This window comes from Stegostoma tigrinum, chromosome 12 (assembly GCF_030684315.1).
Source record: "Stegostoma tigrinum isolate sSteTig4 chromosome 12, sSteTig4.hap1, whole genome shotgun sequence".
Lineage (NCBI taxonomy): Eukaryota > Metazoa > Chordata > Chondrichthyes > Orectolobiformes > Stegostomatidae > Stegostoma > Stegostoma tigrinum.
The window spans coordinates 47,826,748-47,851,937 of NC_081365.1; the positions used below are offsets into that span (position 1 = coordinate 47,826,748).

The following is a 25,190-nucleotide window of genomic DNA, read 5'->3' on the forward strand; positions in this document are numbered from 1 at the left end:
GATCTGAAGTGGTTCGCAACTGCAAGGTGTTATCGTTTGTCGTGAAAAGATCATAGGTCCTCCACAGAGCAGTCTCTGAGACTCCGCTTGGTCTCACGAATGTAGAGGAGGCCACATCATGACCAGTGGATGCAGTTGATGACATTAGCAGCTGTGCAGGTGACTGGTTGGGCCTGCGGGACAGGAAGAAACAGAGGGCTTTTAGGCCATCTGCGTAGGAAATGCAAGTGTACAGGAATTGGATGTCCATAGTGAAGATGAGGTGCTGAGGGCCAGGGAATTGGAAGTCTTGGAGGAGGTGGAGGGTGTGGGTGGTATCCTAGACGTGGGTGGGGAGGAGAAAACGTATCATTTTCCGACACTTGCCACCTGACCCCACAACCATGGATATATTTTCCTCCCTAATCTTATCTGCCTTCTGCAGGGACCACTCTCTCTGCGACTCCCTTGTCCGCTCCAAACTCCCCACTCGCCCCACCATCCCTGGCACCTTCCCCTGCAACCAGAGGAAGTGCTACACCTGCCCCTACATCTCCCCCCTCACCTCCATCCAAGAAACCAAAAAAACCTTCCACATCAGACAGGGGTTCACCTGCAAATCCTAATGTGGTCTACTGCATCCGCTGCTCTCAATGTGGCCTCCTCTACATTGGTGAGGCCAACTGGAGACTCGGAGACTCCCCAGAGCCTGTTAACTATCTGCAAGGCACAAGTCAGGAATGTGATTGGAATAGTCTCCACTTGCCTAGATGAGTGCAGCCTCAACAACATTCAAGAAGCTTGACACCATCCAGGACAAAGCAGCCTGCTTGATTGGCACTACATCCACAAGTATCCACTCCCTCCACCACTGACGTTCAGTAGCAACAGCGTATACTATCTACAAGACGCACTGCAGAAATTCACCAAAGATTCAAAGCGCCTTCCAAACTGATGACCATTTACAACTAGAATGACTAGGGCAGCAGATATATGACAACAACGTTACTTTCAAGTTCCCCTCTTAGCCACTCACCAATCTGACTTGGAAATATATCAGTGTTTCTTCCTATCACTGAGTCAAAATCATGGAATTCCATTCTTAATGGCATTGTGGGTCCACCCATGGCAGGTGGACAGCAGCGTTTCAAGGCATGAGCTCACCACCACTTTCTCAAGGTTAACTAGGTATGGGCAATAAATACTGGACAACCAATGACGCCCACATCCCAAAGAGATGAAACATAGCAGCTTGAATTTAGTTCACTACACTCTGTAAAACTCTCATCCTCCTGACTGTATACACATGAGGAGTAAGTAATCATGCAAAACCCAGCAAAATCTTAATTAATAAATCTATCACAAGTTCTCTCATTCCATTAGGTCTCAGGCACTCCTTCAGACTATATCAGATATTACGAACCCTGCCACCTCCCAATGACAGAAAGTGGCACTTTAAAGTGAGAAGACTGACAGATGGTTACCTCAGGCCAGGACAAGATTGGGGGAAAAGAAACAAAAGCAGAGATTTGTGTTACCTATAAGTTGCAATTACACTGAACGATAGATTTCTCATCCCCGTCCCCCATCATCTGCTCAACAAAAGTTGTATTTTTAAGGAGAGAACGCTTGTTTTGAGCTGAACTGAGCACTAAGTGGGCAAGTTTAGTTTGTAAGTTCATTCACAAGCAACTTGTCATTAGGTCAAAATTGAATGGTCAGATATTGCTGTCCTATGACTCACTGACATATAAGGTTCTACTGCAAAAGCAAACAGTCTGTGAACATTGCAATTTACATTTGAGGCCACTGTGGTCTATGTGACCCAAAGTAGGAAAGTTCACTTGCTCTAATATTATCCTTGATATGCTGCATTTTCCCTCTTTCACACAGGTTCTCAAATCTGTGAAATCCAACAGATTGACCATAATAATTCAGGTTTACAACCATTTACTTTAATAGGCAGATAATTGTGGGCTGCTGTACACAGAAGCAGGATACCCTGACCAAATGTTTACTTACTAAAATTCAGGGCAATGTGTTTTTGTTGCACTGTATCAAATTACTTTTACTCCTTTATTAGTGCATATACTGACACTGGAAAAGAAAACAAATACAAAACCTACTGCATACATCAATTGGTCTATGCTCAGCAGACATACTTACACTAGCACAGGTTTCCCCGATATCTTAGGATGCCTTATGACCTCTGCCACAATTTCTTTGGCTTCTTCTATTCGATCAACATCACTGGAGTCCACAACAAAAATAACACCAAAGGACTCAGAGTAATAGTTCTTCCAGATAGCGCGGATTCTGTTCCCTCCTCCCAAATCAAAGATGGTGATTTCAAACTTGTCCTGTTTCAGATCAATTCTTGAAAAACCCACTGTGGGAGCTAAATCTTCTAGAGACTCTACAAAAGAAAATATTTAAAAAAACAAAAGATATATAAAGATACCTGTTGGGATCACAGAGACTGAGGAATTAGATGGACAGAAACTGGAAAACATTCAACTGCTACTAAGATATTCCTCAACTTTTAACTCTATTTCTCAGGCACTGTGTAAATTTCAAATAGAATCTTACAATGGAAAAAAAGAAACCACTGAATTTACATACAAAGATACCATATGTTAGGAGCAATGTTCAACCAATTAACAAGCTAAAATAGAGGGATACCGATTTGAAAACAAAAATTCTAAACTTACTTCCCTATGCCTTCAATCAATCTAAGAAAACAAAGTGTGGAGCTGGATGAACACAGCAGGCCAAGCAGCATCTCAGCAGCACAAAAGCTGATGTTTTGGGCCTAGACCCTTTATCAGAAAAGGGGGATGGGAAGAGGGTTCTGAAATAAATAGGGGGAGACGGGGAGGTAGATCGAAGGCGGATAGAGGAGAAGATAGGTGGAGAGGAGACGGACAAGTTAAAGGGCCGGGGGTGGAGCCTGTAGAGGTGAGTGTAGGTGGGGAGGTAGGGAGGGGATAGGTCAGTCCGGGGAGGACGGACAGGTCAAGGGGGCGGGATGAGTTTAGTAGGTAGGAAATGGAGGTGCGGCTTGAGGTGGGAGGAGAGATAGGTGAGAGGAAGAACAGGTTAGGGAGGTGGGGACGAGCTGGGCTGGTTTTGGGATGCAATGGCAGGGGAGATTTTGAAGCTTGTGAAATCCACATTGATATCATTGGGCTGCAGGCATCCCAAGCTGAATAGGAGTTGCTGTTCCTGCAAACTTCAGGTGGCATCATTGTGGCACTGCAGGAGGCCCAGGATGGACATGTCGTCTAAGGAATGCGAGGGAGAGTTGAAATAGTTCGCGACTGGGAGGTGCAGTTGTTCATTGCAAACCGAGCGGAAGTGTTCTGCAAAGTGATCTCCAAGCGTCTGCTTGTGGGAGCCACAACAGGTACAACGATGCAGTATACCACATTGGTGGATGTGCTGGTGAACATCTGCTTGCTATGGAAAGTCATCTTGGGGCCTGGGATGTGGGTGAGGGAGGAGGTGTGGGGGCAAGTGTAGCACTTACTATGGTTGCAGGGGAAGGTGCTGGGTGTGGTGGGGTTGGAGGGGAGTGTGGAGCGGACAAGGAAGTCCCAGAGAGAGTGGTCTCTCCAGAAAGCAGACAAGGGTGGGGATGGAAAAATGTCTTTGGTGGTGGGGTTGGATTGCAGATGGCTGAAGTATCAGAGGATGATGCGTTGTATCCGGAGGTTGGTGGGGTGGTATGTGAGAATGAGGGGGATTCTCTTTTGGCGGTTATTGCGGGGACGGGGTGTGAGGGATGAGTTGCAGGAAAGTTGCGGTCCTTGAAGAACGAGGACATCTGAGACATACGGGAGCGGAATGCCTCATCCTGGGAGCAGATTAGGCGGAGGCAAAGGAACTGGGAATAGGGGATGGAATTTTTGTCAGAAGGTGGGTGGGAGGAGGTGTATTCTAGGTAGCTGTGGGAATCAGTAGGCAGGAAATGGATCTCAGTTTCTAGGTGGTGGCCTGAGATAGAGACAGAGAGGTCCAGGAAGGTGAGGGATGTGTTGGAGATGGTCCAGGTGAACTTGAGGTTGGGTGGAAGGTGTTGGTGAAGTGGATGAACTGTTCGAGCTCCACTTGGGAGCACAAGGCGGCGCTGATACAGTCATCAATGTAACGGAGGAAGAGGTGGAGTTTAGGGCCAGTGTAGGTATGGAAGAGGAACTGTTCCATGTAACCTACAGAGAGGCAGGCAAAGCTTGGGCTCATGCAGATACCCATGGCCACCCCCTTTGTCTGTAGGAAGTGGGAGGAATCGAAAGAGAAGTTGTTGAAGGTGAGGACAAGTTCGGCTAGGCAGATGATGGGGTTGGTGGAGAAGGACTGGTCGGGCCTGCAGGACAGGAAGAAGCGGAGGGCCTTTAGGCCATCTGCATGGGGTATGCAGGTGTGTGGGGACTGTACGTCCATGGTGAAAATGAGGTGTTGGGGACCGGGGAATTGGAAGTTCTGGAGGAGGTGAAGGGCGTGGGTGGTGTAACGGACATAGGTAGGGAGTTCCTGGACCAAGGGGGACAACAATCAATCTACCTGATATTATTTTCATCAAAATCTACGCATGTGACAGGAATCCCAGAAGCCCATTAACAGATGCAAGCAATGCAGTAAAGTGACAACAGCTGCAAATTTCAACACAACAGATTCATTTTATGCTGAATGTAAAAATACTATATCTGTAATACATTCCTGCAACAACAAGTCACAAATGGACTGTTTTTGAGATTTAAAGAATTTATTTTGGCACTTATGAATCCAGAAACAAGCAGGAAATGACTACAGGTCTTGTAGTCTCAGTAGGATTACCAGGATGACAGCAGGGTTGAGCGCCATCAACAGTATGTATATTGTGGTCAAAACTCCTGTACCAACTAGATAGCTTCATGTAACGCAAGTGGCTTTATTCGCTTAAAATCCATTTTGGATTTGAAACAGGTAGGTCATCTGATGAACCAAATTGATTCTTTTATTTAATAGAATGATGACTCTGGAACTGACAGCTAATTCTTGACCTGGTTTGAAAACTGGTTGAGCAGAAGGAGGTAGAGTAGCAATAGAGAGCAGATACTGTTGTTGGCACAGTGCCCCAAGTGGTGTCCCACAATAAGCTAAGTTACAGTCCTAACTATTCATTATGTTTATTAATGACGTAAATAAATGAGAAAATCCAACAAGTTAAATTTAGCAATGATACCAAGGTAAGCATAATGTAGTTAGTTAAGATGAAAGTGTAATGTTATAGACAGATAAATAAAATGAAAAGGCAAACAATCTGTAGCAACTGGATTTCACTGAAGGAAAATAGATCATCCACATGTGACCTAGAATGGATAAAACACAGTAGCTTCTAAATAAGAAGAAAGCTAGAGGAAAATGGAAGTCTCGTGGTTGAGGGAATAGTGGGACTGTTCTCAAAGTGAAACTACCAGGAACAGTTCACAGCATGATATGCTGAACATGGCAATATTCCTACTGTACATTCAGCAAGTACAAACATTTGCTGATGTGGTACATTGCAAGGTTGAGATCCTGTACCTGCAAAGTCAGTTTCATGCAGTCAAACGCTCAACAGGAAAGCCTGCTATCCCATAAGATTTGTAAAATCGTATGTCTTCTCCCTACATTTCTCTTTTAAGAGAGAACGCAATAAATTCTCTGTTCGAATATGTAGAGCATTTGTCAATTCTTCAACGCAGCAATGAAGTTGTTAGGTATTTTGCCCATTCCAGAAGCCCACATGAAGAAATTCAGGAGCCGCTGTCACCTTCACAGTGGCAGGGACATCCTCTCAGTTGTTAAACCGCAGGTCTGGTAACAGAAGGTGGCAGAGATTTGAAAAGAAAATTTTATGCACACACTGCTCCTGGTTTAGGTGGAGATAAGAGAAATGTTCCAGAAGATCGAAGAAGAAGAAAGCATCCTGCTGACAGCCCCTCTCATCTTTCTTCCTCCTCTTCTCTCTTCAAGGAGTTGGTTGTCATCGTTATTGACTCTACTTCATCTTGCTCATCGGCTGCAGCCATGGGGAATTGCAACTGTAGCATTCACAGTTGGTTCACAACAAAGAGGGTCCCCCTCTGGAGCACCATGCCCACTCAATTGTAACCAACTTCTTAAAATGCCATGCCCTTGCATGAACTCAGACAGAGCCTTGAGTGAATAATCAGCAATTATCATGAAAGGGGTGGATGATCATTTTGAGTAGCGTAGACTAGAGCTTCATTTCAGTTATTAAATTTATGTTCAACAGCGAAAGGTTAGGAAAGGGCATTAGCTGGATTGGCAAGGTTGAAAGTAGTATCACTGGTGTCAAATCAGTGTCATGATCTGACTGCTTCACAATATGTGTCCTTTACAATTGCCTTCCTGTTGTCTTTACACATCAGCACAGATATCGTCTTGCTGGCAAAATCGGGGCCATTTTGGTGAAATAATGGATACAACAGATTCAAATTTTACAGGCATGTTTGTTACGAGCCTAATTTTTTTAGTTGGGAAAAATGCCACACTACAGTATTTGAATGGTCTAATGTGAAAAGGAGTTTAAATTTAGTTTTAATGTTTTAAAAGCTACAAAATCTGTAATTTCCTGTTGAAAAAAAAATTATGTGAAATTCAACATATTTCTGCATGTGCAGCTACCAGAGGTTTAAACAGAACTAAATTAAAGTTTCAATGGATCCCCAAAGATTTCTTACCTCCTTGAATTCCTTTCACAGTTGCAGTTTTCCCAGCATTATCCAACCCTACCATCACTAGAGTTACTTTCCTGTGAAAAGAGCACCGTAGTATTTGGACAAGATTAATTCGCCTATTTGCAATACTTTAGAAAAGCATGTTAGACCGTGGGTATCAGATATCATAGCATGAATAAAGCTGGAGCCATGCACACTTTCAATCATAAAATTAACAGAAATCACAATTTCCTGATTATGACACAACTGCACTGTAGCATCAGTGGATTGCCGTTTAAATACTGGGTTGAGTATGTTACAAAGGAACAAAGTACAAGGAACTGACAATATATAGATTTAAGAGGGCAATACCTGAAATGATTTATCAATAACAATTATATAGTCTTTATAAAAAAAGCTGAGGCAAAGCTACCTGTCATCACCATACAATTATACATTGGACCGGTGTTTACGGAAACCATTATTAGCCAAACAGTAGGGGCCCAGGAATACATCCTTGGCAAATTCAAATTCAAATCATTGTGGAGATGGAGAGGGAGAGAAAAAGAACAGGAGAGAGAGAAGGTGGTGGGAGCACTGCAGGAGAGAAAGAATCATAAAGAGAAGGGCGAGGGTCTAGGCCCGAAACGTCAGCATTTGTGCTCCTGAGATGCTGCTGGGTCTGCTGTGTTCATCCAGCCTCACATTTTATTGTCTATTATAAAGAGAAGGGCAACTGGTTTTGAAAATCCACTGTAAAAATATAAGATGAATTCAAAGGTAAAGTCATGGAACATTTATTCAATTTAATGCCAAAGTGAATGAGGAAAATACCTTTGGGCCATGGAGTTCACCAAGATGGCAACAATCCAACCATCTCAGATGGTCCTGCTTCTCCCTGTTTCATTCAGCCCACTCCAACTAGTTCCTGAACCTGAGGTAGGGCTTATACATTTAATGGTAGGGCCTTGGGTAGTGTTGTAGAACAGTGAGGCCTAGGGGTGCAGGCATATATTCTTTGAAGTTTGCGTCACATGCAGACAAGGTGGTTAAAAAGGTGTTTGGAAGGTTTGTCTTCATTGCTCAGAATCTGAGTATAGGAGTTGGGAAGTCACATTGAGGTTGTACAGGACATTGGTGAAGCCACTTCTGGAATACTATGTCCAGTTCTGGTTGCCCAGTCATAGGAAGAATATAATTAAGCTGGGAAAGGTTCAATAGAGATTAAGCAGGATGTTGACGGGTATGGAATGTTTGAATTTTAAGGAGAGGATGAATAGGCTGGGACTTTCCTTACTGAAATATAGAAGGTTGAGAGGTGACCTTACACAAGTTTATAAAATAATGAGGGGTATGGATAGCGTTAATGGTGGCTGTCTTTCTACTGGGATGGGGGATTTCAAGGCTGGGAGCATATTTTTAAGGTGAGAGGACTGAGATTTAAAAAAGACATGAAGGGCAATTTTTTTTTACACAATAAGAGTGGTTTGCATGTGGAATGAACTTTCGAAGGAAGTGGTGGATATGAGTACAATTACAACATTTAAAAAAGCATGTGGATAAGTACATGAATAGGATAGTTTTGGATGGGTACGGGGCAGGAGTAGGCAGGTGGAACTAGTTTAGTTTGGGATTATGTTCGGCATGGACTGGTTGGACCAAAGGGTCCATTTCCATGTTGTATGACCCTATGATACATTATCTCCCCTGAGTAGTTTAGTTCTCAATATTAGTACTGGTACTAATGCCAAGTATCCCAATTCTGGGCTTTATTTTATCTTTAGTACTAATAAAAAGGTTAACTGCTAAATTTGAATATTTATGTCATGAATGTTTAAGGGTACATATCAGTTAGGAAGGGTAGGAACTAAGTAAATCTGGACAGGTGGCTCTGTTAAATAATAGTGGTATTAACACAATTCAGAGGATGATACAAGGTCTGGAAATAGAAGTGGCTTGCATCGAGATGAGAAATGATGATGCTAAGCGGTCACTTGTCGGTGTGGTGTCCAGGCCCCTTAAGCTTAACCATATAACGGAAAGGAAAAGTTGCTAAAGTGCCACGAGCTGCTCTCTCATTGCAGAGCGACCACTGGTGGTAAGGGTCACACATCAGGTTTTGGAGGTTGGAGGGAGAAGACAAGGCCTGCAAGGTGACCTCAACCAATATGAGAATTGAACCCATGACATTGGTGTCACTCTGCATTGCAAACCAGCCATCTAGGCTAACTGAGCTAAGTGACTTAGTAACGATATGGCAGGATGGAGTATAAAGGAAAAAATAATGGAGTTTGTCAGAAAGGTATGGTAATAATTATGGGTGCTTTTAATCTACATATAGACTGCAAAATCAGATGTGCAAAGAAAGCTCAGATGAGTTCATAGAATATTTTTGGGATTGTTCAGTAGATGAGTACTTTCTGGAGCCTGTAAGGTCTTGTATTGTGCAATGAAACAGGATAAATTAATGATCTCACAGTGATGGTGCTCCTATGTAGCAGTGGTTTTACTCTATTGAAACTGTACTTTCAGTTTGAGGGGGAGAGGAATGGGTCCAAGAGCTTTAAATAGTTTAAAATTAACTAAGGGCAACTATGAGATAACGAAAGCAGAGCTGGATAAAATGAACTTTCAAGTTAGATTAAGGTATGCGTAATACAGAGGCAGTGCTAAACTTAAGGGCAAACAAAGAATAGATACATTTCAACAAGGAATTCCAAGAGGGGGCCTTTGGAAACTAAAAATATTAGTATCAAATAAAAGGAAAAAGCACATAATTGTATACAGATGGAATGACAGGTTAGAAGATTGGGCAAAATATTTTAAAAATCAGGGATTGATTAAAATAGAAATTTTTGCTTTATTGCTCGGGGTTTGAAGTTTAAGCATAGGTAAATTCGGCAATATAACTGTAAGAAACAGAAGTGAAGTCAATCCTAGAATCCTACGTCAGTTTTACTCCTCTATTTAAGAAAGAATATTCTGGTATTGAGGATAGTTCAAAAATATTTCATTAGGCTGATGTCTGGGATGAATGGGGTGACTTACCAGGAATGGCAGTTTGCCTTTTATTCATTACAGCTGAGAAGACTGAGTGTGATCTTACTGAAAATACAAAACTCTAGGTAGTCTTGGCAGAGTAGATGTTGAGAAGATCTTTTCATAATTGGGAGAATCCAAAACTAGCGGGCATTGTTAAATAGAATAAGAAATATTTGTTTAAAACTGAGGTGCAGAGGAATTTCTTCTCCCAGAGACCTGTGAATGTCTAGAATTCACTATTTCAGGGCACTGGAGATTACATCACTGAAAATACTAAAAGAGGAGACAGATAGACTTCTGTAATATCAAGCAGTAGAGGGCTATGAAGAGCTAGCACAAAAATGGATTTGAGGCCTGGACATATCATCCACAGCTTACAGAATGGTGGGGCAGGCTTGAGGGACTGAATGAGCCTACCCTTGCTTCTATTTCTTATGATCTTACAGTATCACAGGCATAGAATGATACAGCATAGAAACAGGTCCTTCAATTCATCATGTCTATGCTGACAAACAAGAATCAAACTACACCAATCCAATTTAGCTGTACTTCGTCCATAGACTACTATACCCTGGAATTTTCAGTGCTTAGACAGATACTTCTTCAATGTTGTGAGAGTACCTGACTCTATCACACTCTCTGGCACACTATTGGTGATTTTTTTTTCTTTCAGATCTCTTCTAAACTACTTACTCCTCAATTTCAATTTGTGCTCTCTGGTCTTAGACACGCCTGCCATGGGAAAAATTCTCATGAACTACTCTATTTATGCCTCTCATGATTTTGTATACATCAATCAGATCTCCCCTTTGCTCCTCCACTCAGAGTCATTGAGTCATACAGCGTGGAAATAGGCCATTTGGCCCAACTATTCCATGCCAAGCAGTTTTCCTAAACTGTACAAATCCCATTTGCCTGCGTTTAACCCATATCCCTCTAAACCTTTCCTATCCCCATATCCTTGCAAATCACTTTAACATGTTCTAATTGTACTGGTCTCTACCACACCTTTGATAGTTTGTTCCATATACACCATCCTTTGAGCGAAAATGTTCCTTTTCAGGTCCCTTTTAAAACTTTCCTCTCTCACCTTAAGCCTATGCCCTCTCAAATTAGAGACCCCTATGCTGAGAAAAAGACCTTGTCCATTCACCTTATCTACATGCCTCATAATTTTATAAACCTCTATAAGGTCACCCCTCAGCCTCACACCTTTCAGGGAAAATGTCCCAGCTTATCCAGCCTTTCCTTATAACTGAAACCTTCCAGTCTAAGTAACATAATTGCAAATCTTTTTTACACCCTTCCAGCTTAATAATATCTTTCCTATATCAGGGTGACCAGAATTATACCCAGTACTCCAATGTGGCCTTATTAATGTCTTGTACATCCACAACATGACATCTCAACTCCCATACCCAGTGCACTGACCAATGAAGGCAGGCATATCAAACACCTTCTTCAGCACTCTGTCTACGTGTGACTCCACTTTCAAGAAACAATGCACTTGCAACCTAGGTCTCTTTGTTCAGCAATACTATCCAGGGCCCTACTATTAAGTGTATAAGTCTTGTTCTGGTTTGCTTTACCAAAATGCAACACTTCACATTTATCTAAATTAAAGTCCATCTGCCATTCCTCGGCCCATTGGCTCATCTGATGTAGTTCCCATTGTACTAAGATAATCTTCTTCACCATTCACTACACAACCTATTTTGGTATTGTTTCAGTGAGACCCCAATCTCAATAAACCAAAAATGAAAAACACAAAATATGACAGTCAGTCAGTAATACAAAATCAGCTGTGATTGTAACATAAGCTTAAATTAACTGCCATATTTCCTGCTTACGGTAATGTGCAGGCTTCAAAGAAAAACTTAACTGAATGTATAAAATGCTTTAAGACATCTGAGGATCATGAAATGCTGGATGAATGCACATCTTTCTTTCTATTAATCTTCTTTAGTGTCATAATTCTCAGATATCTGGATTCTTCTAATTCCAGCCTCACACCATCCCTAATTTTAAATCTCCTGACCACTGGCAGCCATGCTTTCAGCTTCCTGAGCCCTAAGCTTTGGAAGTCCCACAGTAAACCTTACACTCATTACTTTGTTTTCCTTCTTCAAGATGTTATTAAAATCTATATCTTTGGCCAAGCTTTTGGTCATTTCACAAATTGTTAATTTTGCCAATAACTATCCCACCCTCTTTCAATAATTAAACAACAGACTCCAGAAAGTTGGTTTCTAACCAAAACTGAAACACATCATTGTTGAACACTAAAGTGGAAGTACTGGAATTGGGTTTAGTTTCTAATCAAAAGTTGAACATTTTTAACTAATGTCTCCACCTGTCCAACATGTTCCTTCTTAGTGATGGCGGGAGGTAGTCAAGATTCCCCTCGCTTCCTCCCAAGCCACTTCTCTTCTAAAACATAGTGGAATACATTAGTCTTTGCATCCTTTTAATAGTGTTTTCACAGAACAGTTTGATCCAAATTGAAAAGATTAAAGCGCAAAATTAGATTGGTGCACAAGAGTATATAATTTGCTCAGTCTTACTGAATTTGCAGAAATGACCTAGCCTAACAGTAAGATATTGACAGAACAGCATGAGAATAAGTGGTGACTTTAGGTGGAATGGGTTTGCTGTTAATTTTAAGGTTAGATCAGCTAGGACATTGCTGTTTATGATAAGTTTCCATTCTTGATGAAAAGAGAACCAAACGCAAGAAATGGAAAGTTCTGAAGGTCATAGTAAATAGTGGACAGGATAGTTCAATGTCAGGGACAAGAGTCATGCGTGATTTATTTCTAAAATAACCATGTAAGTGCAGAACTGAAAGCATAAACAAGGGCATATCATCCAGTGATGTAATTATGGTCCATGAAGTAATGTTACTAAAATGGGATAAACACATTAGAGAGTGGTTGAATTGGTGAGACATTTTTGAGCAGTTTGAGGGTGTTTTCCCAAAGTATGCTTACTTTGAATTTGCAATAAAATGCTGCTCAATTTACTTCACAGCTGTCTTATAGCAAGTCTTTAGACAGTCTGTACAACAAATGTCTGCCACAAAGCAGATCATGAAGGTCTATCATTATATTTTGGAAAGCCAAGAATGATAAAATTAGATGCAATACTGCAAGGATCAATCATGTGCAGACACATCAAAACCCATTTAATTTCAAAATAAAACTAAATTTAAATAACCCAAATGTATCAAGCTAACTAGTACACTTAATTTTATTCATATTTTTCAGAAGCATTTGTCGTCTTGTAGGCGTAGCACCAGGTGGACACCTGTGTCATCCGCAGCAATCACATGCTGTGAAAGAGACTGTAGCTCAGGAACATAGACTCAGCTAACAAGCTGGAAGCTAAGCTTCCAGATACTGTAATACTTCAGGGAGGGGGGAATTTATCTGGATTTGTTGTTCCAGGAGGCAGTCACATTCCTCAGGCTAGGTTAGTGGTTCCCAAACTGTAAGTAGCAAAGTCATTGAAATAGTCTCAAAGCTGCATTTAGAGACATAGAGATGTACAATATGGAAATGGACCCTTTGGTACAACTTGTCCATGCCGACCCGATATCCTAAATAAATCTAGTCCCAATTACCGGCATTTGGCCTATATCCCTTTAAACCTTTCCTATTCATATACCTGTCCAGATGCCTTTTAACTGTTGTAATTGTACCAGCCTCCACCACTTCCTCTGGTAGCTCATTCCATACTTCTGTGTGAAAATCTTCGTCCCTTTTAAGCCTTTCCTCTCTCACCTTAAACCTATGCCCCCTAGTTTGGGTCTCCCCCACACTGGGGAAAAAGATCTTGGCTATTTACCCTATCTATGCCCCTTATGATTTTATAAAGCTCTAGAAGGTCACCCCTCAGCCTTCAGCACTGCAGGGAAAATAGCTCCCGCTTATTTAGCCTCTCCCTATAGCTCAAACCCTCCAACTCTGGAAACATCCTTGCAAATATTTTCTGGACTCTTTCAAGTTTGACAAGATCCTTCCTGTAGCAGGGTGGCAAGAATTGCACAGAGTGTTCCAAAAGTGGCCTAACCAAAGTCCAGTACAGCTGCAAAATGACCTTCCAAATTCTTTATTCAATGCACTGACCAATAAAGACAAGCATACCAAACGTGTTCTTCACTATCCTACCTACCTCTGACTCCATTTTCAAGGAACTATGGACCTGCACTCCAAGGTCTTTTTGATTAGTAAAACTCCCCAGGACCTTCCTCTTAAGTGTATAAGTCCTGCCCTGATTTGCATTTCCAAACTGCAATCTTGAACTGCTTTGCTCCAGGCAAACATAGAGACTGTGGAGAGGTGGCTGTCCAGTCTGAGGTTGAGACAGGACAGCAACAGATTTACTAGATCATTGGCACCAAACAGGAAGGGGGAAACAATGAGCCCAAAAAGTTATTTAACATGAAAAATCAGCAAATGTTTGCGCAGTGATGTGATCTGATCAGAAGTAGACAAGAACTAACCACTCTTGGGAGCAATCAGGAGTGTATATAGCTATGGGAGTTTATAGTGATATTCAGAGACAATGACTTTAGTTCTCGTAAGATTTAGAGCTTAAATGTTTTGCATTTAAGTCAATTTTGAATATTGAAGAAGCAGTCAACCAATTTAAAGTTGGAAGCAGGGTTTCGAAAGAATGTGGTAAGGTGGCACAAGTGGAAACTAATAGTGTTAGGAAAGGAGGGATGATGATGTAGTACAAAACCTTTGCTTGAAGATGGGCCTGTGTGATCTGGTTGGCATGAATAGGGAAACACAAACCAAATCCTACTAAAATTCCAGTCGCAGTTTGTACACCTTGATGTAGGAAAAGGATAATTGCTTTGTGGAGAGAGACATGTCAAGAAAAAAAGAGAGAAAGAGACACAGCACAGCTAGTACTTTGAACAACATCAAAAACTGTTTTCTACATAAGCAACTAAATTAGTGAGAGTTGGCTCTCTATTCAAAAAGATAGAACTGATAGGAGGTTTGGAGGTTTACTGAATCACTATGATCGGTTGGTTTGGGAAGTTGCAACCTGGCATGACAGGGACATGCAAGCCTCCTCCTAATTTGGAAATAACTTGGGACTCTTGTAATTTTATATAGCTGCCAGCAAAAGAACTACTGAATTACATTAATTAACCTAAAAGTAGTTCTAATTTGGTGTAATGGTTGCCTCTTAAGTATTATTTGATCAATGTTGATTTTAGTTGTTAGTTGCAGTAAAAGACTTAAAACATTAAGTTTTTGTTTAGTTCACTTCTGTTGTTTGCTGGGAAATTCATTTTTTGTAATTAAAAAAACTTATTTGTATCCTGGAGATCATAAAATTGTCATACAAAAATTTAATAGAAGTGAAAAGTTTAATAATTCTCAGAAAGTACTTGGTCAATACTGCAGACCAATTATTTGGAATTTCTATGATAATAGTCTCAGGTAATACTTAAATCATAGAAAAAGCCAGAAGTATTACACTTAGAGGAATACTGAAAAACAAATTCTTTAAAAAATAGATCAGGAAACTTCTGTGAAGAGAGGAACAGAGCTAATATTTCAGGTCAACTTAATTAGAAATGCTTAAATCGTACCTTACAGGTTCTTGCCAACGTTTTAGCCAGCTGCAGCAGTTAGCCATGAGACTAAACATCCCTTTTCAGAATGCTGAAAGCATCAGATTTCAGCAAATGCACAAACAACTGAGATGTGAACACCTGCAACAAAATCAAGAAAACCAAAAAGAATAAACATTTAAAATTAAATGGAAAATAATTTAAGACATTGGACTATTGACATAACGAGTCAGGAAATCTAAAACTTCCATTCTTAGAAATTAGAGTCATAAAACACAGAAAAACTTTTCAACACATCAAGTCTATGCTGATCAATCTCCATTAATTCCATTTTCGAGCGCTTGGCCGATAGCCTTGAATGTTACAGCATTCCAAGGGCTCATCCATGTACATATTGAGTCATGGAATAATACAAACGTGGAAACAGACCCTTCAGTCCAACTTGTCCATGCCAAACAAGTTTCCCAAATTAATCTGTCCCATTTGACTTCATTTAGCCCACATCCCTCGAAACCGTTCCTACTCATGTACCGATCCAAATGTCTTTTAAATGTTGTAACTGTACCTGCATCTACCACTTCCTTTGGCAATTCATTCCACATAGATTCCAACACCTGTGTAAAAAGGTTCCCCTCGTGTCTCTTAAATTTTTCTCCTCTCACCTCAAAATTATGCCCTTAGTTTTGAACTCACCTACCCTAGAGAAAAGACCCTTCTTATTCACTTATCTACATTTCTTACGATTTTATATATCTCCATAAGGTCACTCCTCAAACTCCTACACCCAAGTGACGAAATTTCCAGCCTATCTAGTCTCTCCTTATAACTCAAACCCTCCAGTCTTTGTAACATCCTGATAAAGCTTCTCTGCACCCTTTCCACGTTACTAATATCCTTCCGAAAGCAGGGTGATGAGATCATTCACAGCATTCCAGAATTGGTCTCACCAACACCCTGTACAACTACAACATAATGTTTCAACTCCTATACTAAATAGTCTGAGCAATGAAGGCAAGCATGCCAAATTACCTTCTTTACTGGACTGTCAACCAGTAAAGCAACTTTCAAGGAAATAATATACCTGCACCCCTAGGCCTCTCTGTTCAAAAACACTCCCCAGGGGCCTACCATTAACTGTAAGTCCCGCCCTTGTTTGACTTAGCATTGCCCCAACTGATCAAAATCTCTTTATGATCTTAGATGGCCTTCTTTACTGCCTGCCATCCCATCAATTTTGGTGTCATCTGCAAACTTACTAAATATGCTTCCTAAATTCACATCCAAATTAATTGTATAAATGAAAACAACACTGGTCCCAGTACCAAGGTCTGCAGAACATCACTGGTCACAGGCCATCAGCCCAAAAAAACAACTGTCCACCACCACCCTCTGTCTCCTACCGTCCAGGCAATTTTGTACTCAACTGGCTAGCTCTCTCAAAATCCCATGTGATCTAACTTTACTAACATGCAGAACCTTGTCAAATGCCTTGCTAAAGTCTATGCTGACATCTACCACTCTGCCCTCATCTATCTTCATATTAACATCCTCAAAAATCTCAATCAAGTTAGTGAGACACGATTTGGACAGCAGTAAGAGAATAGGTCAGAGTCAGCATGGATTTATGCAGGGGAAATCATGCTTGACTAATCTTCTGGAATTTTTTGAGGATGTATCTACGAAGATGGTTAAGGGAGTACTAGTGGATGTAGTGTACCTGGACTTTCAGAAAGCCTTTGATAAAGTCCCACATAGGAGATTGGTGAACAAAATTAGGGCACATGGTATTGGGGGAAGAGTACTGATTTGGATTGAAAATTGGCTGGCTGACAGGAAGCAAATAGTAGTGATAAATGGGTCCCTTTCAGAATGGCAGGCAGTGGCCAGTGGGGTACCACAAGGTTCGGTGCTGGGATCTCAGCTGTTTACGATATATATTAATGATATAGACGAAGGCATTAAAAGTAACATTAGCAAATTTGCTGATGACACAAAGTTGGGTGGCAGTGTGAAATGTGAGGAGGATGTTATTAGAATACAGGGTGACTTGGACAGGCTAGGTGAGTGGACGGATGCATGGCAGATGCAGTTTAATGTGGATAAATGTGCGGTTATACACTTTGATGGCAAGAACAGGAAGGCAGATTACTATCTCAATGGGTCAAGTCAAGTAAAGGGGAAGTACAACGAGATCTAGGTGTTCTTGTACATCAGTCAATGAAAGCAAGCATGCAGGTACAGCAGGCAGTGAAGAAAGCTGCTGGCCTTCATAACAAGACGAATTGAGTATAGGAGCAAAGAGGTCCTTCTGCAGCTGTACAGGGCACTGGTGAGACCGCACCTGGAGTATTGTGTGCAGTTTTGGTCTCCAAATTTGAGGAAGGACATTCTTGCGATTGAGGGAGTGCAGCGTAGGTTCACGAGGTCAATTCCGAGAATGGCAGGACCATCATATGTTGAAAGATTGGAGCGACTGGGCTTGTATACACTTGAGTTTAGAATGAGAGGGCATCTGATTGAGGCATATAAGATTATTAAGGGATTGGATACTCTGGAGGCAGGAAGCATGTTTCTGTTGATGGGTGAGTCCAGAACCAGAGGACACAGTGTAAAAATAAGGGTAGGCCATTTAGAACAGGGTTGAGGAAAAACTTCTTCACCCAGAGAGTGGTAGATATATGGAATGCTCTGCCCCAGAGGGCAGCGGAGGCCAACTCTCTGGATACTTTCAAGAAAGAGCTAGATAGAGCTCTTCAAGATAGTGGAATCAAGGGTTATGGGGATAAGGCAGGAACAGGATACTGATTGTGGATGATCAGCCATGATCATAATGAATGGTGGTGTTGGCTCGAAGGGCTGAATGGCCTACTTCAGCACCTATTGTCTATTGTCTATTGATTTCCCATGCACAAACCATGCTGACTATCTCTAATTAGTCCTTGTTTCTCCAAATGCATGCAAATTCTGTCTCACAATCCCCAATAACTTACCCAGCACTAATGTCAGACACACCGATCTATAGTCGCAGCCTTCTCCTTGCAGCCTTACTTTTTACAGGTTGTGACGTTTCCTGCCTCCAGTGTAATCCCAGGCAGTACATTCCAGACTCCCACCACTTTGTGAAAGAACTTTTTCCCCGAAATCCCCTCTAATCTTCCTGCTCTTCACCTTAAAATTATGCTACCCCATATGTCCCTCATCATCTAGTATACCTCAATCAAGACCGCCACCCCCAACCCAGCATTCTCTGCTCTAAAAATAAACAAGCCTATCTGGCCTGTCTTCATAGCTAAAATTCTCATTTTAAAGTGTTATTAGATTTCCTAAAAAGTTACTGGGAAGACAATAAAGGAACAAATTGGAAGGGGGAAGAGAAAAGAGCAAGTGGAGACAGAAACAAGGTAAAGCATTGTTAGCCTCAGTATGGGGGAGGGGTCCAGGGTGGTAGGGAGGCAGGGATGTAGGAGGTTAGAGATGGGGAGGAATTCGTTTTCAATTCCCTTCTGCAAATTTTGCCCTATTACTGTATGCATGTGAGGGATAATTTTGTTTCAGTGGTGTTCAAGGAAGGGGGAGAGATCATCAGCTAACACCAGGAACTCTGTATCCAATGTCTGTTATATTACATTTAGCTGTCTGTCTCCTTGTAATCCTTCAGTTGGAGCGTGTTTAGCACAGTTAGTTTAAGTTACTCACTCTGATACATTTATAAATTACTTTTATTCTTCAAGTTTCAACTTTTTCTGATTTTTTTCTCAGTGGCTTCTCACTTCTTTCATACACTGTTTTACACTGTGCTTTAGCCTACAATATACCTGGAGTTCAGCATTATGTATTTTTCATGTTCACAGGCTGTCCCAAAACTTGACAACCAATAGTTTGTTTTAAAAGTGCCATCATGTTGCTGTGTAGACGAATGCAGCTAAGTTTTAAAAAGTGGGATTTTATGCACAAAATTATGAAACATGCAGACAAAGTGAGACCTCCCTCGGCTTCTTCATCTTGTTTTATGTAATATTTTACATTCATATAAATAAGGAAATAAACATGATTTGTTTATTGTCCTCCAAAACAACAAATCTTACATTGAATTACTCTATAAATGTTTCTTATTCTTTCCCAGGATGTGGACATTGCTTGCAAAACCAGCATTTATTACCCTTCCAAATTGCAATAACAGCTGTTAAGAGTCAACCAGATTGTTGAAAATCACATGTACACCATACCAGGTGAGAATGGCAGTTTCCTTTCTTAAAGGACATTAGTGAACCAAATGGGATTTTTACATTAATGGGCAGGGAGCACAGGGATACAGATCCTTGGAAAATAGGCAACAGGTTTAGATAGAGGATCTGGATTGGTGCAGGCTTGGAGGGCTGAAGGGCATGTTCCTGTGCTGTAATTTTCTTTGATCTTTGTTCTAACAACCAGCAATAAATTCAGGGTCATCACGTGACTTTTATTTCCAGATTGTCAGTGAATTTAAATTCCACCATCTGCCTTGGTGTAATTTGAACCCAGGTCCCCAAAATATTACCTGGATCGCTGGACTAATAGTCTAATGATAATACCACAAGGCTGTCACCTCTTCTATTATGTTAGGTAAGGCTATATAGCTTTCCAACTCCAGAGAACGAATATACAGTTTTCATCATATTTTTCTGACTGTATGGTACTCTAGGACTATAAAGAAGTATGATTTAAAGTATATTTGAAAATGTGGACAATGGAAGAAAATATAGGACTGAAATTAATTTTGAAAGGACGTAATGTTTTTCAATACAAAAATGGAATGTAATTCCAAATTGAGCAATATATTTCAGAAATGGTACAATAGATACTGAATCAAAAGTATCAACCGTTTTCATGAATGAAGAAGAGATTTACCAGGATGTTGTCTGGGGTGGACACTATTAGTTATGAAGACAGAGTGAATAGCCAGGAGTCAGAGGAGACTGACAGGGGACATGATAAAGATGTATAAAATTATGAAGGATATTGACAAGTTAGATGTTAAGTACCTTTTCTTTTTGGTGGAGGGGTCAATGACCGAGGGCATAGATTTAAGGTAAGGGGCAGGAGACCTATAGGGTGGTAGATGCAGGAGCCCTCATAACATTGAAGGAGTATCCAGATGTATACTCATGATGCCAAGACACACAAGGCTATGGGCCAAGTGCTGAAAAATGGGACCAGAGGAGTCAGTTGGCTGTTTTGACCAGCAAAAACTTGATGGGTTGAAGGGCCTTTTCCCAGGCTTAGACATCTACACTGCTATGACTATGGCTCTATTTTACTCAGCCATCAGTTAACACTTGTAAAACATCAAGGAAATTAAGGAAGTGATGCCTTTCCTACCCCCCATAATAAAGGACTACACAAGTCCTGACTCAGCACATGAGAAACAGCACTTAATTAATTCCTTCAACATAGTGAAACATCGCAAGGTGCTTCATAGAAGTGTTATTAAAATCTGACATTAACCACACTAAAAACAGTCATGATTTCATCTATCAGATTTCATGGTCTCAGGAGAGCCAAAGGGCTTTATAGTCAATGAATACTTTTTGCTGTATAAATACTAATATAAAGTAGGAAAATGTGACAGCCAATTTGGACAAAGCAGTGGTCTAACCAGTCTATTTTACTGTTGCTGAGATTCATTTGGGTAGGATCTCAAGACTACATCCCCTACATTTTGTTACAATAGCCTTCTATAACCACCCAAGAGGGCAAATGACTCCCAAATTATCCTCCATGTGCACAAAAACCAATGTTAGTATACCCAATTTAAAGGACATTAAGGCCAGATGACCAAAAGCTTTGTTAAAGATTTGAAAAGTAGCTTTAAAAATAGAAATTTCAACAAGATGACCGCTCAATCTTCACATGCCTAGAGAGTACAGACCTAGTTTCCCAAACTTGATTCATAGACAGTCCTGTCATCCCAGGAACAACTATGAAATAGAGGTATTCAACAAAGCTTATCAATAATACATTTCCTGAGATAAGGATACCAAATCTGCACATAGATATAGTCATAGAGTGATTGACAGCACAGAAACAGACAATTCAGTCAACTCATCCATGCCAATCAGATAATTTAAATAAATCTAGTCCTATTTGCCAGCATTTGGCCCATATCCCTCTTTACCCTTACAATACATACATCCATCCAGATTCCTTTTAAAAGTTGTAATTGTGCAATCCTCTTCCCCTCTCCGGTAGCTCACTCCATACATGCACCACACTCTGCGTGAAAAGCTTGACACTTCGGTCCCCTTTAAATCTTGCCCCCCCCTCACCTTAAACCTGCGCCTTCTAGTTTTGGACTCCCCCAACCCTAGGTCATCCCTCAGCCTCTGACACTCTGGGCAAAATAGCCCCAGCTTATTTAACCTCTTTCTACAGCTTAAAACCTTCACCCTGGCAACATCCTTGTAAATCTTTTCAGAACCCTTTCCAAGTTTCACAACATCCTTCCTAAAGCAGGTAGACCAGAACTGCACACAGTATTCCAAAAGTGGCCTAACCAATATCCGATACAGCTGCAGCATGACCGCCCAACTCCTATACTCAATGCACTGACCAATAAAGACAAGCATACAAATGCCTTCTTCACTATCCTATCTACCTGTGATTCCACTTTGAAGGAACTGTGAATCTGCACTCCAAGGTCTTTTGTGCAGCAATGCTCCCCAGGGTATTACTATAAGCATTACGTCCTGCCCTGATTTGCCCCTTACCAAAATGCAGCACCTCACATTTATTTAAATTAAACTCCATCTGCCATTCCTCAGCCCATTGGCCCATCTGATCAAGTTCCTGTTGTACTCTGCGGTAACCTGCTTCGCTGTCCGATCCTCCAATTTTGGTGTCACCTGCAAACTTAGTAACCGTAGCTCCCGTGTTCACATCCAAATCAGTCTGTCCAAACTTCTACTATAAGTGAAGCAAAACTTCATTCCTCCTATTTGCAAACCTCCTTGCAATAAAGACTAATATGTCAATAGCCTTCCAATTGCTTGCTGCACATACATGTTAGCCTTCACTAATTTGTCAACAAGGACATCCATGTCCCTTTGTTCATCTAGACTTTCCTTTTAAGAAATGCTCTGCACATTTGTTTTTCCTACCAAAGTGGATAGCCTCACAGTTTTCTATATTACATTCGATCTGCTTTGTTGTAGCACATTGTCTGAGTATTTCCATAACCTCCTCAGACCAAACAGCAAAGCAAAAAAAAAAGGCTCTGACTTGTATAAATCTCAAATCTATGTGATATAATGTGCATGCATGCTGAAAAATGTCAAGTGAAATATTTAACAAGCAACTTTATTATGATAGTGTGAAGAATTTAACATATGCTATATTCATATGAAATTCAGCAGCTTTGTTATTTTGCTGTTGTATTAATTTAAAATGATCTCTATTGAACATAAGACCAGATGTGGTGGAGGGAGCATTTTCTTGCAGGTTCGGCTCTGTTTGGAGAGATGTGGCGGCTCTGAAAAGAACCTATGGATTCAGATTTTTACATTTCCAAACCTTTATTTCTTGGCAGCTGTTTTCTTTACTAATCATTTCTTGCTTCTTTGTTTCTTCACTTTTAATCAGTTGCTCTGAATTTCCTTCTTTGCAATTGAGCCTTTCTCTACATTTCTTTTGACAGTGAACCTAAACTGTTACTGGAATGTGTCTACCTGGACCCTATTGTCAGCCAAGCTTATCTTAATTGAGAACACGAACAGTCCCTTACACTTGCTGCAACCTTGTTCCTGTTTCACAGCCCAGCTAAAAGCTGCAAATGACAAGAGTCATCACAGCAGTATGCATGCTTAGCAGGCACTGGCGATTCTGCATTTGTATCATACATACCAAAACAAAGGTACCAGAACAGATATCACAATGACTCAGAGAGATTGACCATGCTAAGGTAACTTCTAAAGAAGAAGGGTTGCTGTTGTGAGAAAATTCCAAAACTAGAGACTATATATTTAATAATTTGGACATACAGATCAAAAAGCAATGGTATAATACTAGAGATAACAAAGCGTGGAGCTGGAGGAACACAGCAGGCTAGGCAGCATCACAGGAGCAGGAAAGTTGACATTTTGCATTGGGACCCTTCTTCCTTTCCGACCCAAAATGTCAACTTTCCCGCTCTTTTGATACGGCCTGGCATGCTGTGTTCCTCCAGTACCACGCTTTGTTATCTCTGACTCCAGCATCTGCAGTTCTTGCTATTTCGGTATAATAACTAGTTTTACTGTTGCTGAGATTCATTTGGCTCGGATATCAAGGCCACCTTCCCTACTCTTCTTCACTCTTCGTTCTGAGGAAGGGTCACCGGACCCAAAACGTTAACTGTTTTTTTCCTTCACAGATGCTGCCAGACCTGCTGAGCTTTTCGAATAACTTTGTTCTTGTTTTTTTTCTTCACTATAGTCTTGTATAGCCACCCAAGAAAAAGGCAATTTGTCAACGCTTTTCCACGTGCATTCATCAGGACAATTTGCCAGAAATAACAATATAAAGGGAAGCAACATTTATACGGTTATAAAAGCGTTGGTTGTTTGACAAGCATAGTCCAATTGTTGAGGTTTTCAGCAAAACATGTCATTTTGCAGCAAGACTGTATAGTTATTATTAAAATCAAAATGAAAATAACAAGAAATTGTTCTACTTAGGGAGCGCAACTCATTACCACAAGAAATGGTTAAGGCAAACAGATTGGATGCTTTCAAATAAATACGTTGAAAGGCTGAGATTTTCGATATATAAAATGAGAGGAGACGGGAATGTGAATAGTAGCACAGGCTATTTGAGCAGCTTATCCTACTGGTATAAGGTTTGTTGTATATTTCATAGGATTGCCAACGTCAATTTCGGGCAAATATTTGTTTTGAAAATACAGTGGCATAGCGCTGTCACAAATCAATGGGCTGGTTGTACTAAACAGACAAGTCAGAACGTGCAAGGAAAGGTGGGACACAAGGAGTCGCTGAAGAATCAGCTTTAAAAATGATAATAATTAATTATATTACTTAAAAAAAAACTTTTTGCCCATGCGCAACGTGGAAGGAATCCAGACAACTACAGTGGTGAAAATAATGGCACGGCTTTCTTTGATTCCCAACACATCGGCCCACCTTAGAAACCCTAAGACAATGACATTAATTTCTTCAGAATGAGACATATTTAAAGAGCCTGCACTTTTTGCCCACTTTCCAACATCAGAGGGTGAAAAATCCAGGATTCTTCTTTCCAGTTCGGGGCTAGCTGCGAAGGGGGCACTGCAGGTTTAACTGTGCCAAACCAAGCGGCGCCGATCTTAACCTTTCTCAGTCTCTCCATGAGCACTGCGGGGCTGGATGGGGAAAGGGAAAACAACACAAAAGAAAAACCGCTCGCTTGCCTCCCTCCCGTCTTTCCTTTTGGCTGCGGCCCAGCTCCGTGCGGATTTACCCCCTCCCTAACTCTGGCTCCCCCGCCCCGGACAAACATCACTTACCACCCAGTCTCGGCCATGGATCCCGCTCACAGTAGTATATCCGGGTATTCTCACTTCTCCGTTACCTTGGTGTCCGTTACTAAGGGGATTGCTAAATTCCTCTCCGTCGCCGTGGTGACGGTGGAACCGCCTCGCGCTGTGACGTCACTGCCCGCCGCGCGCGTGCTCGTGCTGGTGACCGTTGCAGCATTGTTTTTTACCCCCGACCCGAGACTGAGTGTACGGCGATGTTGCAACTGTTTTTGCATTTACACGAATCAAGACGAACACTAGTTTGCAGCCCCGCGGCGTGGTTATAATCCACAGTAAATCTAACAACGTTGCTCAACGCTGTTAAGAGGGGCACAATGTGTAG

The 25,190-nt window shown here is 41.1% G+C and overlaps 1 protein-coding gene across 2 annotated transcripts in view; it reads right to left on the minus strand.

Annotated features, from left to right (window-relative positions):
- arl13b (ADP-ribosylation factor-like 13b) overlaps positions 1-24,945 on the minus strand; it is a 77,361-nt gene extending 52,416 nt beyond the window's left edge. For both annotated transcript variants that reach the window (XM_048540317.2, XM_048540315.2), the window contains exons 1-4: positions 24,836-24,945; positions 15,340-15,462; positions 6,708-6,778; positions 2,146-2,395 (exon numbers count right to left, since the gene is read on the minus strand). In XM_048540317.2, coding sequence (XP_048396274.1) covers positions 2,146-2,395; positions 6,708-6,778; positions 15,340-15,398 — 380 coding nt within the window. In that variant the 5' untranslated portion in view covers positions 15,399-15,462; positions 24,836-24,945. The remainder of the gene's footprint in view (positions 1-2,145; positions 2,396-6,707; positions 6,779-15,339; positions 15,463-24,835) is intronic.
- Between the last annotated feature and the right edge of the window lie 245 nt (positions 24,946-25,190).